Source organism: Canis lupus, chromosome X (genome assembly GCF_011100685.1).
Source record: "Canis lupus familiaris isolate Mischka breed German Shepherd chromosome X, alternate assembly UU_Cfam_GSD_1.0, whole genome shotgun sequence".
Taxonomy (NCBI): domain Eukaryota; kingdom Metazoa; phylum Chordata; class Mammalia; order Carnivora; family Canidae; genus Canis; species Canis lupus.
The window spans coordinates 88,597,512-88,615,231 of NC_049260.1; the positions used below are offsets into that span (position 1 = coordinate 88,597,512).

Sequence of the window (17,720 nt, forward strand, 5' to 3'; positions counted from 1 at the left end):
TGACTGGGTGATGGATACTAAGGAGGGCACGGTGATGGGATGAGCACTGGGTGTTATACTATATGTTGGCAAATTGAATTTAAATAAAATAAATAAAAATAAATAAACAAAAAGCTAAAAATAAAAAGTAACAAAGAATAGAAATACAGAAAATATAGAAGGGAATAAAAGTAACAATTATGTTTAAGCTACAGAAAAACAGACCTTAGAGTTTGGTAAAATGGAGAGTAGATATATAACAGATTACAAATATCTGAAGGGAAGAAAAGTTGTCATTATCTATACTTTTTCACATGGCAGTCCCAGGACCAATAGATAAAAGTGATAGGGGCATGTATTTTTGTTCAAAATAATAAAAATAACAAAGCTTTGCAAAAGAGAATAAGGTATGCCTCAGTGACACACAAAAAGATTTATCCACCACTGAAGTTATATAACTAGATGTGTCAAGGATCCTGTATTAGCAAGTGGCTAAAATCCTATGATTCTAAAACAGTGTAAGACTAAGTTTAAGGCAGTCTCCTTGTATTATAATTGCACATACATTAATGAATAAAAGAAATTAAAAAATGACATTCCTGAAATTTCTGTTCATTACATCCTATTTGCACATTAACTTGCCACTATAAATAATCATGGATAAATTTCCAAGAAAACTTTTGGCCTTCCACACATAATAAAGTCATACTTAAGAATACATTACTCAAGATAAAAAATAAAGAGCAAGGCACATAAAAAAAAAAAGAGCAAGGCACATTGTATGACATGGAAACGCTGGGAAGAAAGAAATGTCTTCTGCCTTCCAAGTCCTTCAAGCTGGACTAAGAATCAAATTAACATGAAACAAATTAACAAGAGAAAATCACATTTAGATTCATAAATATGGAGAATCCATACAAACATGAAATTCCAAAGACAGGCAGCAAGAGGCCTATGTGACATCCATAGGAGTCTGGAGACACAAAGGGGAGGAAGACCATCATTAGCAGGACAGTGAGAGATGTTTGGAAAAAAAGTGCTCCTTGATTCAAGTAAGTGCCTTAGGTAAAGATGAATCTCTTTTAATAGGCTCTTCTTTCCAATGTAAATTTAGGATGTTGAGGGGGGAGGTAAAGAGATTTTCTTAAACCAATTTTTTTATTACTTTCAACTCAAAATAATCATGCCAAAGTAGCCCATCTTGAGACCACCTGCCCTTAGCCCCCTACAGAAGTAACAGAAAAATGAGAAAATAGGTCAATACTTTAAGGATATACCTATGTTCCCCTCAAAGTTCAATGTCCTTTAATACCTAAAATGTTCTGTTCAAGGTAATTAAATTATTCCTATATTTCCACAGGCAATTATATATAATGGCCTCTCCATTCATCTTGGTCCCAAAAGTGTTATAAAATCACATGGGAATATAGGATAAGCAGAGTTATTTTGTTCATTCTATTGTTTGCAGGCATTGTACTCTCTTCCTCTTATCCCCTTTCTCCAAGGCTTTCATAGTAGCCATGTAAAACCTTTTAAAAAAAAGGTATCTTTTCCCAGTCTACGAACTTTACTGTACCCAAAATGAATAGACAAATGCTTATTGGTTTAAAAAGCATTTCTTAAGACATATAAACAAACCTTCTGACTTCACTAGGACTAAGGACCAACCAGGCTTTTATTGTGGATGTGAGCGAAAATTAGACATAAGCAACAATATCTGAAATTTTACTAAGGTGAACATAAACATATACCAAATTATTCTTTTAAAAAAATTATACTGAAATTTCATAAAGAGCAATCGTCCAAAATATAAAGGAATGTGTTATGTACATTATATATCATACACGGTCAATGCAACTATTTTACTCACCAATTCCATTAAATCTTTTAACTTCCCAATTTCTTCTGGGATGGACACTAGTTTATTATTACTGACGACCAAAACTTTAAGGGGAAGATCAAATAGGTATTTTGGCAAAGTTGATAAAAGATTTCGACTGAAAAGAATAAGAAAGTCTCATTACGGGATAAGTCTGAAATCTCTCACGTTATGTTGAAAAAGAACAAATCACCTCAAAAATAAATAAAAAGCTTTCATCAAATTATGATTATCATTTAATGACCGCTTACTTTGTATCACACTAAAATCCTTAAATGCATTATGTCATTTAATACTCACATTAACCCATGAGACAGGTAGTACTATTTATCTCCATTACATGAATTAGAAAACAAAGGTTAAAACTGACTAAGTGACTTGCCCAGACACAAAAGATCGTAAAGCCTGTGTTGTTACCTATGATATTGTCTTACATTATCATCAGTTCTCAAAACCCAGAATCATTCTTCTCAGCTAGAAAATGCCAGAACCTTGTTCTCTAGTATTATTTCACTGCACTCAATACCTCCATGCCTCTAACAAAGGACAGGTTCCATGGATAAGTTTGCATGCACTAAGTTCAAATTTATGAAAGAATTAATAGAATTACATCTTCAAAAACATGTAGTAACCCTAACCCATTCCCTTTTCTTATGGGTTTACAGCAGAAAAGCCCACTAACACCTTCATCTCAGTTCAAAGTTGATAAAACATTCCTATCTCTGTGGATAAACTTAAATATAACAATTAACATTTATTGAGTGCTTACTGTGTGTCAGGCCATGTTCAGAGTACCTCACATGAATTAACTTCACTAACGTCATAACAACTGACTTTGGGAAAATAGAGCATCTCATGCTGCCCATTTTACAGAGGAAGAATCAGTCAAAAAGATATTAAGCAAACTGCTCAAAGTGACACAGCTGGTAAGAGACACAGGATTCAGGGACGCCTGGGTGGCTCAGAAGTTGATGGTCTATCTTCAGCTCAGGGCATGATCCCAGGGTCCCAGGAAGGAGACTCACATCAGGCTCCCCACAGGAAGCCTGCTTCTCCCTCTGCCTAAGTCTCTGCCTCTCTATCTGTGTGTCTCTCATGGAGAGAGAGAGAGAGAGAGAGAGAGAGAATGCCAGGATTCAAATCCGGGCAATATGGCTCTGGGGTAACCTCAACCTACTGAGGATCAAATTTATATACCAATATAGACTGATCCAAATGATCCCTGCTGTAGACACAATGTTTGTGTCCCCCACAAAATTATAATGCTGAAACCTAATCCCCAATGTGATGATATTTGGAAGTGGGGCCTTTGAGAGATGATTAGGTCGTAAGAGTGGAGCCCTCATGAACGGGTTTAGACCCCTTATTTAAAAAAAAAAAAAAAAAAAAAAACACCTTAGAGACCTGCCTTGCTCCCTCTACCAAGTGAGGACAGCTAGAAGATGGCTGCCTACAAACCACCAAATCTTCCAGTGACTTGATCTCAGATTTCTCAGCCTCCAGAAATGTGAAAAATAAGTTTCTGTTATTTATAAGGCACCCAATACATGGTATTCTATCATAGTAGCTCAAACAGACTAAGACAACTCCTCTACCAAAAAATATAAAGTATACCATTACATTTTACATACTGTCAAGTATTCATAAAAATAAGTTATTATTTTTCCTATTTTTCAAAGAGGCATTTATAGACCTGTACCTAGCTAGCATTTTGAGTAACATGCACAGCCACAAAAACCTAGTGTTGCCCCAAGGAAGAATATCAAGACTTTTCAACTCCCCATGTTATGCCTGCAGAGGACATCCAGAAACACTAGATAGGCTTTATTCATAAGGCACACACTTGAAAAAAAATGCCCCTAGACCAGCAATCATGGCCAGGCTGCTGGAATGTCAAAAATGCCAGGGCCTTGTTATAACTCCTGACACTTTTAGGATCAAACAGATTCCTTGGAAAAAGGGCCAGTATGGAGCACAAAAGGATCTTCCTGCAGAATTCTACTGAAAAAAGGAGTGTTATATAGGAAAAGAGAACTGAAAAACCATCTTACAAGTTTCTCAAAATTTTTTCACCAAAATAAAAAATAACGTAAGTGGGAAAAATATGGCACATACAAACTCTTTCTAATCTCTCTCAGACAAATAAACGTATAAAAATTGGCCTATTTTGAGGGGCACATAGCTAGCTCAGTTGGTAGAGCATGTGACTTTTGATCTGAGGGTTGTGAGTTCAAGTCCCACGTTGAGCCTAGAGCTTACTTTTTAAAAAAAAAGCTGGGGGGGGACGCCTGGGCGACTCAGCGGTTTAGAGCCTGCTTTCAGCTTTCTAGGGTGTGATCCTAGAGTCCTGGAGTCCTGGAATCGAGTCTCGCATCAGGTTCCCTGCATGGAGCCTGCTTCCCGCTCTGCCTATGTCTCTACCTCTCTCTCTGTGTCTCTCATGAATAAATAAATAAAATATTTTAAAAACAAAATAAAACAAACTGGGACGCCTGGGTGGCTCAGCATTTGGGTGTCTACCTTCGGCTCAGGGCATGATCCTGGAGTCCTGGGATTGGGTCCCGCATCGGGCTCCCTGCATGGAGCCTACTTCTCCCTCTGCCCATGTCTCTGCCTCTCTCTTTGTCTCTGTCTCTCATGAATAAATAAATAAAATCTTTTTAAAAAATGATTCTTTTTTTCACATTTTTAAGGACTCTACACCCAATGTGGGGTTCAAACCCACAACCCGGAGATCAAGAATCACACATTCCACCAACTGAGCCAACCAGATGCCCTGAAAATGATTCTAAGTAAGTCACAGTTTACCAATTTCCATTCAATATCAGTCATCTGACAGGACCATCTTTCTCTTATACTTATCAAATGTTAACTCTATTACAAATAGAGAGTAATAGCTAAGAATGAGAGTTCTATTACTGCTTTGCTCTGAATCTTGGCTCAAGCACTTGATGTGTGTGTGTGCGTGTGTGTGTGTGTGTGTGTGACACACACACATGCATATGACTTTGGCCATATATTTATTTATGCTTCACTGTTTCCTCGTTTGTAATTCAAGGTTAATAACAGTACCTCTCTCAGAGCACCCGGGTGGCTCAGTCACCTAAGCATCTGCCTTCAGCTCAGGTCCTGATCCCAGGGTCCTGGGATCTGAGCCATGTATCAAGATCCCTGCTCAGTGGGGAATCTGCTTCTCCTCTCCCTCTGCCCCTCCCCTTGCTCATGCTCACACGCACACGCTCTCTCTCTCTCTCTCAAATAAATAAAATCTTTAAAACAAAACAACAGTGCCTCTCTCAAAATGCTGTTGTGAAGAGGAGATGAGGTCATATGGATAAGGTATTTGTAACATTGTCTGGCACGTAGTAAGTAGGCATCTTTTTTTTTTTAAGATTTTATTTATTCATGAGAGACACAGAGAGAGAGAGAGAGAGAGGCAGAGGGAGAAGCAGGCCCCACGCAGGGAGCCTGACGTGAGACTCGACCCTGGTCTCCAGGATCATGCCCTGGGCTGAAGGCGGCGCTAAACCACTGAGCCACCCGGGCTGCCCAGTAAGGACTTATTAAGTATCGACCTCAACTGTCACATCTACTTCCTAACACACTAACACTCCCATCCCAATCTATCCATCCTTAGAGTAGCAAGGAGAACTCACAAGAGTGAACAATATAGCTCAAGTGTTTCTTCATAACGTTTCACTTTAACCAAGAATGCATATAAATAAATTGGCATTGGGCAGCCCCGGTGGCTTAGTGGTTTAGCGCCGCCTTCAGCCAAGGCTGTGATCCTGAAGACACGATATCAAGTCCCATGTCAGGCTCCCAGCATGGAGCCTGCTTCTCCCTCTGCCTCTCTCTCTCTCTCTCTCTCTTTCTGTGTGTGTCTCTAATAAAATAAAAAATCTTTAAAATAAATAAATTGGCATTGTGGTGCTATGATTTCAGGAAAATATTTCTATTCTAAATAAAGCCTTGCTACTCAACGTGATAAGGACAAATAGGTACTGGCATTACCAGGGGGCTTCTTAGAAATGCAGACCCCACTGCAGACTTATGTAATCAGATGTTTTAATCCCCATGTGAATCTTCTGCAGATTAAAGGCTGAGATGAGAAGCACTGCTGTCAAGAACAAGACCAAACACCTATAAAGTAATGTGAACATATAACAAATACTCAAATAAGATACTTTTGAGATAAATATAGGTTACATAACCAAACCAAACACATTCCTTTGTTACTAAAAAGGATTAGAACTATAATAAAAAACAAAATCTACCAAAAAAATTTTCCTTACCTAATGTTAAGATATGTTAACATCTGCAGGTTTTTAATGGCTTCAGGAATGGTTTTGATGCAATTATGATATAAATTTAATGTCTCAAGAGGTGCAAATAACCAGACATCAGAAGGAATTTCTGTAAAACGATTTCTTGAAAGATCTGAAAAAGAAAAGTAATGTTTGAGTGCCAAACATACACCTGCATCTATTATAATCAACAGAACTATTTTCATGTTTGCTGAATCACTTAGACTCTAAGCAACTACTTAAAATATTATAAAATATGGGGCACCTGGCAGGCTTAGTTGGTAGAGCACAAGACTCTTCATCTCACAATTGTGAGTTCAAGCCCCACATTGGGCACAAAGCTTACATACAAATATACATAAAATATTATAAAACATGGGGGCACCTGGGTGGCTCAGCCAGTTAAGCATCTGACTCTTAAGTTTGCCTCATGTCATATTCTCAGGGTCCTGAGATATGGCCAGAATCTGCTTATCCTCCCTCTGCTCCTCCTCCTGCTCTTTCTCTCTCTCTCTCTCTCTCTAACAAATAAAATCTTTTATTTTTTTTAAAGATTTTATTTATTTATTCATGAGAGACACAGAGAGAGGCAGAGACATAGGCAGAGGGAGAAGCAGGCTTCCTGTGGAGAGACTTGATACCAGGACCCCAGGATCACAACCTGAGCCAAAAGCAGACACTCTACCACTGAGCCACCCAGGTGCCCCAAATAATATCTTTTAAAAATATATATTATAAAATATTATCCACCACGAAGGCAAAATTAATCATATTGAAATATATTCATTTAAAGCCTGTTTATTAAATTGTACTTGATATCTTTAAAATTTATCTTTTAAAACATCAATGAGGAATTCTCTCTAATCTTTTCAGAAACACAAAAGATCCTCCCCAGATCCCACATCCCCCACTACCTCTTCCTCCTTCACAGCCAAACTTACATAAATCTACAACACAACTAAATCTCTTACCATGGACTTCTCAACCCACCCTTGGTTTCTACTCACTTTCATGCCCACCAAAGTCACTAACAGCCCCCATATCAATAACAACTCAGCTACATTGAAACATTTCCCTTCTCTTGGTTTGAAAGACTACACTTATGCATCACTTCTTATTATCTCTCTTGCTACTTCTTAGTCTCTTGCTAGATTTTCCCCTACCTGTATTGTGACTATGTTCCAAAAAGCTGTGACCGAATACTCTTTCCTTCTTAAGATATACACTTCAGTGGGTGATTTCATCCAATCCCAGAGCTAAATTATATTTATATACTGACAGATTTCAAACTAAAGCTATGGCTGAACACCTACGTTCTGATCTTCAGAACTTCTCTTGATATTTCTCAGGCACGTCAAATTCTACAAAATCTATACAAATTCTGTAAAACCTGAACTGAAGATCATCTCACACACATCTGTTTCTTGTATTTCAAATAATGTCACCAACATCCTCCTGTTGAGTTGTGCAAGCCAGAAACCTGGCATTTATTCTTTATTCCTTCCTCTCCTAAATTATTCCAAGCACACACAAATATACTCCCATTTATTTCAGTTCTCACAAAAAAATCATGAAATTATTATAACCATTTTGCCTCTTTTAAGAGTTTGTTAAATGAAATTTGGAAACATACTTAGGACAACATGTAACAGGTTGAAAAAATACCCTGAAAGACTTTCTTAACTGACCCACTATTGACTTTTTGGGCTCTACGATGACTTGCTGTGTGGGGCTATCCTGGGCACTGTAGGATATTTAGAAGCATCCCTGGCATTTACCCACCAAATGCCATTAAAACCCTCTAATAATGGCAGCCAAAATATGTCCCCTGGGGCTCAAACCCCCCTACACCTGTTGAGAACCACTGCTACCTCATCATAGAAATATAACTTTGCTTACATTAATTCATTATACTTATTTGGTTAAAAATAAGAATATTATTTATCTCTGTCAGGAAGAACATCTATGGTGTACTTTAACTCACCATACATCATTCAGCATGTGATCTTCCCTCATAAGAACAGTCTCCTACGAATGCTTAACTTTCTCACCCTGAGGAAGGAGACCTATGTACTTAGCAATATAGTAAATTCCCTTTTCAGAATATTAATATATATATTAATGTTTTTGTGTCTGTAAACACACACTAACCTAATGTAAAATTGCATGATAGGCAAAAGAAATCATTAGTTATAATTATTTGAGAATTAATTTGGATTCTTCTTCCTATCACCATAAGATTCTGAATGACTAAATAAAAGGATAGAATTACTAGAAATCAAAATCTGAGCTTGAAACATAAATATCCTGGCTTGCTTCCTCTGACATCCAAGCATCATTCAGTTCTATTGAGGAGGAAAATTTAAATCATTATTTTTTTAAGTTTAGGATGTTTCTTTTACATTATCTTACTCTTGTAATTTCAGAATCCAGAAGTTGAAAATTACTGTTTACAATTAATCTGAAATTCTAAAATCAAAATTATGCCCAGTTCATTATTCTGTATAATACCTAGCATTATACACCCATAAATAATATAGTGGTCCTGGAGATAAATGATGGTAGATTAAATTAAGATTGCAAGAATAAGGATAAGAAATTTAGATAGAGTTTGAAATATATTTTTTTTAATTTTTATTTATTTATGTTAGTTACAGAGAGAGAGAGAGGCAGAGACACAGGCAGAGGGAGAAGCAGGCTCCATGCACCGGGAGCCCGATGTGGGATTCGATCCCGGGTCTCCAGGATCGCGCCCTGGGCCAAAGGCAGGCGCCAAACCGCTGTGCCACCCAGGGATCCCTGAAATATATTTTAGTATTAATACTTAGGGATTGGGCAAGTGACTGTCTGTGGGATAAGTAAAAGGCTATTTAATTTAAAAGATGTGGGGGTATTGGGATGCCTGGGTGGCTCAGCGGTTGAGTATCTGCCTTTGGCTCTGGGCGAGATCCCAGAGGTCCGGGATGGAGTCCCACATTGGGTTTCCTGCATGGAGCCTGCTTCTTTCTCTCTTTGCCTGTATCTCTGCCTCTCTCTCACTCTCTCTCTCTCTCTCTCTCCCTCTCTCTGTGTCTCTCATGAATAATAAATAAAATCTTAAAAAAAGATGTGGGGGTATAACAGGATTTTTGTTGCTGTTGCTGGTGGGAGTTTTGTTTTTTGAAGCAGAGGTTAGAATCAAAGATTCAATTTTATATTTGTATAATGTGAGATATCTGAAAGAGATCCAATGGAGGGGGTTTAGTCAGATGATTATAGACCTCAAAACGAGATCTGGGATAGATATATAAAACTGAAAGTTGTGGGAATATGGTTAGTAATATAAAATCATAGAAATGGAAGACATCACCTAACATCAGAGTACGGAGTTGGAAAGAGTTCGAGAATGGGCCATTGGGAAAGCCAATTTTTACAAGCTGAGTAGAAGGGGAAAAAAGCAAGCAGAGAAGACTGAAAATAATGGTCAAGAGAAAGCACAATAACCACATAAAGAATGTTTAAAGCAGTGACAGGGAAAAAAATCAGTATTACGTCAGCTATGAGGTAAAAGCAATCATAATCCTATTCCTGATTTGTTGTATCAGCAGACAAGCTCATTGTTGGTCTGATGCATAACCATAGCCCCAAACAAAAATAAAATGAGTGTACAATTTATTTCTGGACAATCCAGAAAAAGCCAAAATATCAGTATTAATAACAGTGATTTTAGTAAAATAACTTAAATACTATGACACATTATATTAATAACTTACATGTTATTGTGTGAGGCTTTATGTTCTTTCCCTCTAAATAAAAAATTATTTAGTGAATCACCAAGTAATATTATAAGTTCCCTTAAGGAATTTAATTAAATTTGCAATAGTAAACTATTTTCTGGATGATCTAATATATTTACTTAGTAAACATCATTTAAAGTTACAATTAATTGGGCAGCCCGGGGATCCCTGGGTGGCACAGCGGTTTGGCGCCTGCCTTTGGCCCAGGGCGCGATCCTGGAGACCCGGGATCAAATCCCACATCGGGCTCCCGGTGCATGGAGTCTGCTTCTCCCTCTGCGTGTGTCTCTGCCTCTCTTTCTCTCTCTGTGTGTGACTATCATAAATAAATGAAGAAAAAAAATAATTAAAAAAAAAATTTAATTGGGCAGCCCGGGTGGCTCAGCGGTTTAGCACTGCCTTCAGCCCAGGGCCTGATCCTGGAGACCTGGAATCGAGTCCCACATCAGGCTCCCTGCATGGAGCCTGCTTCTCCCTCTGTCTGTGTCTCTGCCTCTCTCTCTGTGTGTCTCTCATGAATAAATAAAATCTTTTTTAAAAAAATTACTATTATTATTCTAATTTAATTGAGTAAAATCAAATAAAGCATAATAAACTCAAAATTAAAACTCAAGCTATTATAAAGCCCTTGATTAAGGAAAGTTTGTTCTAGGGTTTTTCAGATTTTAAATCTGTATAAATATCCTTTCTAAGAATTGGGTAAACAGAATAACAATGCCAAAAGAAAAATACAACCATGGAAAGAAAGAAAGGGAATAACACAGAACAACATGTATCTTAATTTCTTGAAATATCTCACATTAACATCTAATATTTTCCTTCAAAAAAAGTGAAAATTAACTTCTATATAGATATAATGGATAAAAATTAAACTTTTAAATTTTTATCTTGTGATGTACAATTAAACCATAAAGGAATTTTTATAATATTAAAAATCATGTAATTAATATGTACACTAGGGTAACTAGAATAATTTGGTAACATTCTCAAGAAAAACATGCAAAATTGGTACTGTATTTAATATAGTTCCATCTAAAGATGAGAAACCAAACTGTTAATTTATTTCTTATTGGAGCATTCATTTCACAACAGTCTTAAAGCCTGTCTTCTCTGGGGACAAGTAGGACTTGGGAAAAGACAATTATAAAGATGTTTCTTCACCTTTCCCACACAGACACACACACAAAAAAAGAAAACTAAAATTTGTTGCTTATCTTTCTTGAAGTGAGTTGAATGGTGGCCCTCAAAGATATCAGGTCCTAATTACCAGAATGTTGGTTTATACTGTAAAACTGTACAAATATAACTAAAAATGTTGCACTGAGGAGATTATCCTGGATGACCCAGGTGGGCCCTAACTGCTATCACGTGTATCCTTACAAGAGGAAGGCAGGGGGAGATTAGACAGATGCCTTGAGAAAGCCATGGTGAAAAGGAAGGAGACACCGGAGTGTGATGTAGCCAAGAATGCCAGCAGTGACAAGAGGCAAGGAAAGAATTCTCCTGTAGAGTCTCTGTAGGGCAAACAGCGCTGCTGAAACATGATTTTAGCTCCATAAGACTCCTTTCATATTCTGTCTCCAGAACTATAAAAAAAATGAACTGTTGTTTTAAACCACCCAGTTTGTGGTAATTTGTTACAGCAGACACAGGAAACTAACACACTTCTCATTAAAATAGTTTATCAGAATTAACGAGAGAATGCCTGCAAATTTTTTAAAATTATATTGCTATGCATTTTTTCTCTTAAGCAGTAAGGTTATATCTCAGTTAATTAGCATCCTTGACGATAAGCACCTTTATACCACTGAATTATTTTTCTTTTGTCTTGGTTTTGTTTTATTTTTTTAGATTTATTTATTTATTCATGAGAGACACAGAGACACAGGTAGAGGGAGAAGCAGGCCGCATGCATGGAACCAGACGTGGGACTCGATCCCAGGTCTCCAGGATCAGGCCCTTCGCTGAAGATGGCGCTAAACCGCTGAGCCATCCGGGCTGCCCTCTCTTGTCTCGGTTTTAATAAAAAATCATATCAAGCAGTATTGGCAACAACTCAACAACAGACAGATTGCTGTATGCTGTTTCCAGCCTTCCTTCAAAACTCTCCTTGTGAAACTGCTAGAAGCCTTTTAAAGATGTTAATAGATCACTTTAAATAATCTGCTCTAGGGCAGCCCCGGTGGCGCAGCGGTTTAGCGCCGCCTGCAGCCCAGGGCGTGATCCTGAAGACCCGGGATCGAGTCCCACGTCAGGCTCTCTTTGTGGTGCCTGCTTCTCCCTCTGCCTGTGTCTCTGCCTCTCTCTCTCTCTCTCTCTATGAATAAATAAAATAAAGTATTTAATAAAAAATAAATAAATAATCTGCTCTAAATTACGTTCGTGAGCTTCAGAGGTCAAGGAAAGCCAGGGGAAGGAAAGAGAGGAGTCAGATGGAATGGAAATGTTGCTACCTCCCAAGCTGCAGCCACAAGAGCCACAAACGGGTCCATATGCCACCCAGTGCAATTCCTGGCCCACTGGCTAGCATTTCTGCCAAGGTAGATATAGAAAATGACTTTCAGAAATTACACTATTACATTATATTAATTATACTAATTACTGGGGATCCCTGGATGGCTCAGCAGTTTAGCACCTGCTGTTGGCCCAGGGCATGATCCTGGAGTCCGGGGATCAAGTCCCGTGTCAGGCTCCCTGCATGGAGCCTGCTTCTCCCACTGCCCCCTCACCCCCCCCCCCATCTCTCTGTGTGTCTATCATGAATAAATAAATAAAATCTTTAAAAAAATTATACTAATTATGGTTTTATCTTATTCCACATACAAAACAGCATACAGTTTTTGTCACAAATTGTTGAAACTTAAACTAAGATGCATGGGTCTTCTTTAGGTGATATTTAATGATGTAGGTTGCTATAGTCCCTCTTACTAAAGAAAATCCTAGCTAATGTTTGAAAATCTGACACATTTCTACTACCTCTGGAAAAATTTCTAATAATGAAGTGTGTTACTGGAACACATCCTCATCAGTAACAGATACCGTCATAGAATTTCTGCTTAAGGAAACATGAGGGAAGGTGGCAGATGGAAGGTTCAGTCTGTAGAGCATAGGGCTCTTCATCTCAGAGTCATGAGTTCGAGCTCCACGTTGGGGGCAGAATTTACTTAATAAAAAAAAAATTTTAAGAAACATGAGGATTAAGTGGATAATCTGAAATGAGAACTCTAAATTCACACCAACAATAACCTAAGTTGAACTGGGATGACTATATTTCTGTCTCTCTCTGCCTCTCTCTCTCTCTCTCACACACACACACACACACACACACACACACACCCCACATGTTAGATCACAATGCTATAGACTTTGCATAATTATATCTAATCCTCATAACAGCCTTATAAAGTAGCTATTATTCCACATTATATACATGAATCAAAGACAGATTGAAGAGCATGCCCAATGTTTAAAAACTAGTAATAACTGACAGCACAAGGGTTCCAAACTGAGATGTTATTTCAAAGCCCATGTTCTATGTGTGCTTTTCCACTCCTACAACACGCTACTGTGACCTCTGTCCCAGATTTCAAATATTCTGTTCCACTGGAATCACAAATCAGGGTCAGAGAGATTCTTAATCTCCTAGCCACATTCATAACTTAAGTTGCTAAAAAAATAATAATAATAACATAAGTTGCTTCTTGCAATAAGAAACAACATAAATCTCACTCCAAGTCCAATTTTTAATGAAGAAAATAATGAACACCATTATAAAGCTCTCAGCTGTTCCTAATTTACTAATTCAGAACTGGTCTGGGCCAACACATAGCTTTCTTGGCTCCCTAGAGAGTGGACCATTGGGATGCCTGGGTGGCTCAGCAGCTGAGCATCTGCCTTTGGCTCAGGTTCTGATCCCAGGGTCCAAGACAGAGTCCCACATCGGACTCCCTGGGAGGAGCCTGCTTCTCCCTCTGTCTATGTCTCTGTGTGTCTCTCATGAATGAATAAATAAATAAGTAAAAAATCTTTAGAAGAGTGGACCATTATTAATTTTTCAGTATTTTTAATCAATTCAATAAATAAGGATTAAAGAAAACTAAACAAGTTTCTTCAAAAGGGAAGTAACATCTTTTAGGCAAAACCACTATCCTGAGTACCCGTCAAAAACTCTGAATATCTGAGACTTTACCCTACTTCTAAGCCAACAAGTTAGCCTAACATACTTGTATGGATGCTGGCAGAAGGCACGAGACTCCTGTGTGAGAGACAAAGGACTTTTTTACTTATAGCATAGGGAGTGGCATAAGCAGCATATTTTTATCACTTCCTCTTGCCTCCCAAATCCCACAGAGGCAACATACATGAGTACAGATGAAAGCTTACCCACATAGTACACTGCATAGGAGACAAACTCTAAGCCAGGGGAACCCAAATCTTTAATAATGGACAATAAGCCAGCATGTACTTTGTTCAAAGGAAGACATTATCTGTATTCTACTGTCCTTTGCTCTACAGAGAGTAACTTTCATTCTTCCAAAATTCAGTCCTGAACAAAGAGCAGTTAGTGCCTCATTCACAAGATGTGTAGAAACATGAAGCCTATGAAAAATGATCTCCCAATAGTACCATGTACATTCCTTACCAAGCAGGGATTAGAAGTTGCAGCCTCACCACAGAGAATACACAGATAAAATAATTACCTACTTCCCTGTAGTCCTGCACTTATTGCCTGTGATAGAGACAGGCAAATCCTGATCTTCACCTTCCAAGCCCCATTCTCCTTGTTTCCTGGGCAGCATTCTGACTGGACTCATTTATTCAAACAAAATTCTATAAAGCACTATGAATTAGGTAGTAGGTATTAAGGTAGATAAAAAGCCCACTGAGACACCAACCCTAAGCAATCCTAATTATTGTTTCATTCTCACACCAAATACAATCTGCTCACATAGTAACACTTCAGCAAAAGAAACTATGCAAGAAGAATCACCCCCACTTAGTTCTACTAAAATTATAATTTTTACAAAGCTGTTGTGGTGGGACCAATACTGCATTATCCTTGGGGCATAGCTCAAAGTTCACACAAAGATTGACGGAATGAAAAAGGAAGGGTAACTGTTCTTTACCAGATGAGCATTAAACTAGATCTGAACTGTATTCTTTTTTTAAAAAAAGATTTTATTTATTCATGAGAGACACAGAGAGAAAGAGAGGAACAGACACAGGCAGAGGGAGAAGCAGGCTCCACGCAGGGAGCCTGATGCGGGACTCGATCCCAGGTGTCCAGGATCACATCCTGGTTGAAGGCAGTGCCAAACCACTGAGCCACCTGGGCTGCCCATCTGAACTGTATTCTGATTCTACTGATTACTACCTATGAAACACTGCCAGAATCAATTACTATTCCTCACTCTCAGAGCTTTTAGAAATGAGTAAATATTCTACCACAACCTCAAATCCCTAAAAGTAAGCAATAGAAATGAAGGGAAAATTACCAACTTGCACATAATATAATATGTTCATAAAGATATAAAATAAAATGATAGAAACTGATTATTATATTCAGCTCTCATGACATGGAAAATATATACCAGAATTATATGTCTTTAGAGAGTGGATAAGGGGATCCCTGGGTGGCGCAGCGGTTTGGCGCCTGCCTTTGGCCCAGGGCGCGATCCTGGAGAACCCGGGATCGAGTCCCACGTCCGGCTCCCGGTGCATGGAGCCTTCTTCTCCCTCTGCCTGTGTCTCTGCCTCTCTCTCTCTCTGTGTGTGACTATCATAAAAAAAAAAAAGAGAGAGAGAGAGTGGATCAACTCAAAATCATATTTCCTAATATTAAAATTTTAAAAATTAAATTTTCTATGCTCTTTAGTAACTGATATTACTCAAATGTAAGCATTTACAGTATGTAAGATTTCATTAATATGCTCTCAAATATAAATGCTTCCTTATCTATTTTTCCATCTAAAAGAAATGTCACGACTAGCAACAAAAACAAGAAAACAGGAGGCAGCACAGCTGTTTGTCGATACAAGAATGGAGAGTGTCTTTGAAGTATCAGAGACTCTGATGTTGGAGCCTGATGGGAAATGACAACCTCATGGCTCTGGCATCTGCTTTCAACAGATGCCCTCTACAAAGACAGGTGATTTCTTGATTCGGTATTCCCTAGAAGGGTATTACGCTGTCATTCCGGACAAGATAATGAAAAGTCCATGTACAACTCTGAAGTCTTTTTGCATGAATAAGAGGTAAGGGTGAGAGAATTTCTGAGCTATGCCATGGTGAGTTAAAATAATCATAAAAAAATAAAAAATAAAAATATAAAAATAAAATAAAACATTAATCATAAGTACAGTGGAGTGAAAAAAAAGGGTCAACAGATATTTGAAAAAAAAATGAAGGAAAAATACTTCAAAGCCAACTATTATGAGAACCAATAACAAGCAGACTTCACTGGCCTACAGCAACCAATACTGGAAAGCTCTTTTTGAGCGCAGGCACTTTGAGAAGCAAGGGTGCAAACAAAAACAGATACTGAAAGGAGAAAGAAACCACAGCTGCTAACCAGAGGGCAGATTACATGCATGCTCAGTGAGAAAAGGACTGTGAGTCATAACAACTATAAGCCACGTGGAAGGATAGGACTTATTTAAAAAAAAAAAAAAAAAAAAAAAAGGAAGGAGTGGCTTTATGCAGTTATCTGTAGGAAATTCTGCAAAGTATTTTAGTTTCACCAAGAAATAATGACTAATTAACCGTGCAATGACATTCAAACATTGAAGTAATGACACTATCCTTCAACTCGTATAAGACTTATTATACGGTAAATTTGGCATTATGAATCCATGCAGTATTATTTATTACATGGTTCTTGGAAAACTTTTATTTTCAAAAGGCAAATGTGATAGCCTCATCACATAACTTCTACTAAAATAAATTCCAGATGGAGGAAAACGATAAAAATGAAACATAAAAAAGCTAGAAAAACATTTTAGTGAATAGCCACTTAATATTAGAATGGGGAAGGACTTTCAAAGCAGTCAATAAAGGAATAATTCACCAATGAAAAAACTTCTAGATTTATCAACATAAAAAGAAAGGAAAACTATAGTCTGTCAAAAAGCAAAAGTGATATCAATAGCTCATAGGTAAAACCTGGGCCAAGGACATAAACAGATTCAAAAATGAAAATTATCAACGATCAATATGCACATGAAAATACATTCAACCTCACTATCCATCAGAAGACATGCAAAGAATAAGATGCCACAACTTGCTCATTAAACTCAAAGGTTTTTAAAGATATTGTTCAGTGTTGGCAAGACACTTCTATATACACTGATGGATTTCAAAATGAGGTAATCTGTCTAAAAAGCAATTTGACAATAGGAATCAAGCTCCTGAAAAATGTTCATACCCACTGATTCAAGAAATCAATCTCTAGCAATTTTTTAAACCAAATAAAGATACAAAAGAAATTATGTGCATTTCAGGATTATTTTAAACAGTAGAAAATTAGAAACAATTTAAATGCCCAACAACAGATAAAGGCTAAATATGGTATATCTTTAAAATGGAGTATCTTGCAGCTTTTAAAAATGTTATTATAGATTTGAATCCTTAATATGAAAATTAGAATGCTCACAGGATAATAACTACAACTTTTTTTAAGGAGGCTACACACCCAGCACAGAGTCCAACACAGGGCTTGACCTCACGACCCTGAGGTCAAGACCTGAGGTGAAATCAAGAATCAGACACTCAACCAACTGT

General features: G+C 37.7%; 1 protein-coding gene across 7 annotated transcripts in view; it reads right to left on the minus strand.

Moving 5' to 3' along the window:
• LRCH2 (leucine rich repeats and calponin homology domain containing 2) overlaps nucleotides 1-17,720 on the minus strand; it is a 125,360-nt gene that overhangs the window by 64,545 nt on the left and 43,095 nt on the right. For all 7 annotated transcript variants that reach the window (XM_038588110.1, XM_038588109.1, XM_038588114.1 and 4 more), the window contains exons 3-4: nucleotides 6,154-6,298; nucleotides 1,850-1,976 (exon numbers count right to left, since the gene is read on the minus strand). In XM_038588110.1, the coding sequence (XP_038444038.1) occupies nucleotides 1,850-1,976; nucleotides 6,154-6,298 (272 nt within the window). The remainder of the gene's footprint in view (nucleotides 1-1,849; nucleotides 1,977-6,153; nucleotides 6,299-17,720) is intronic.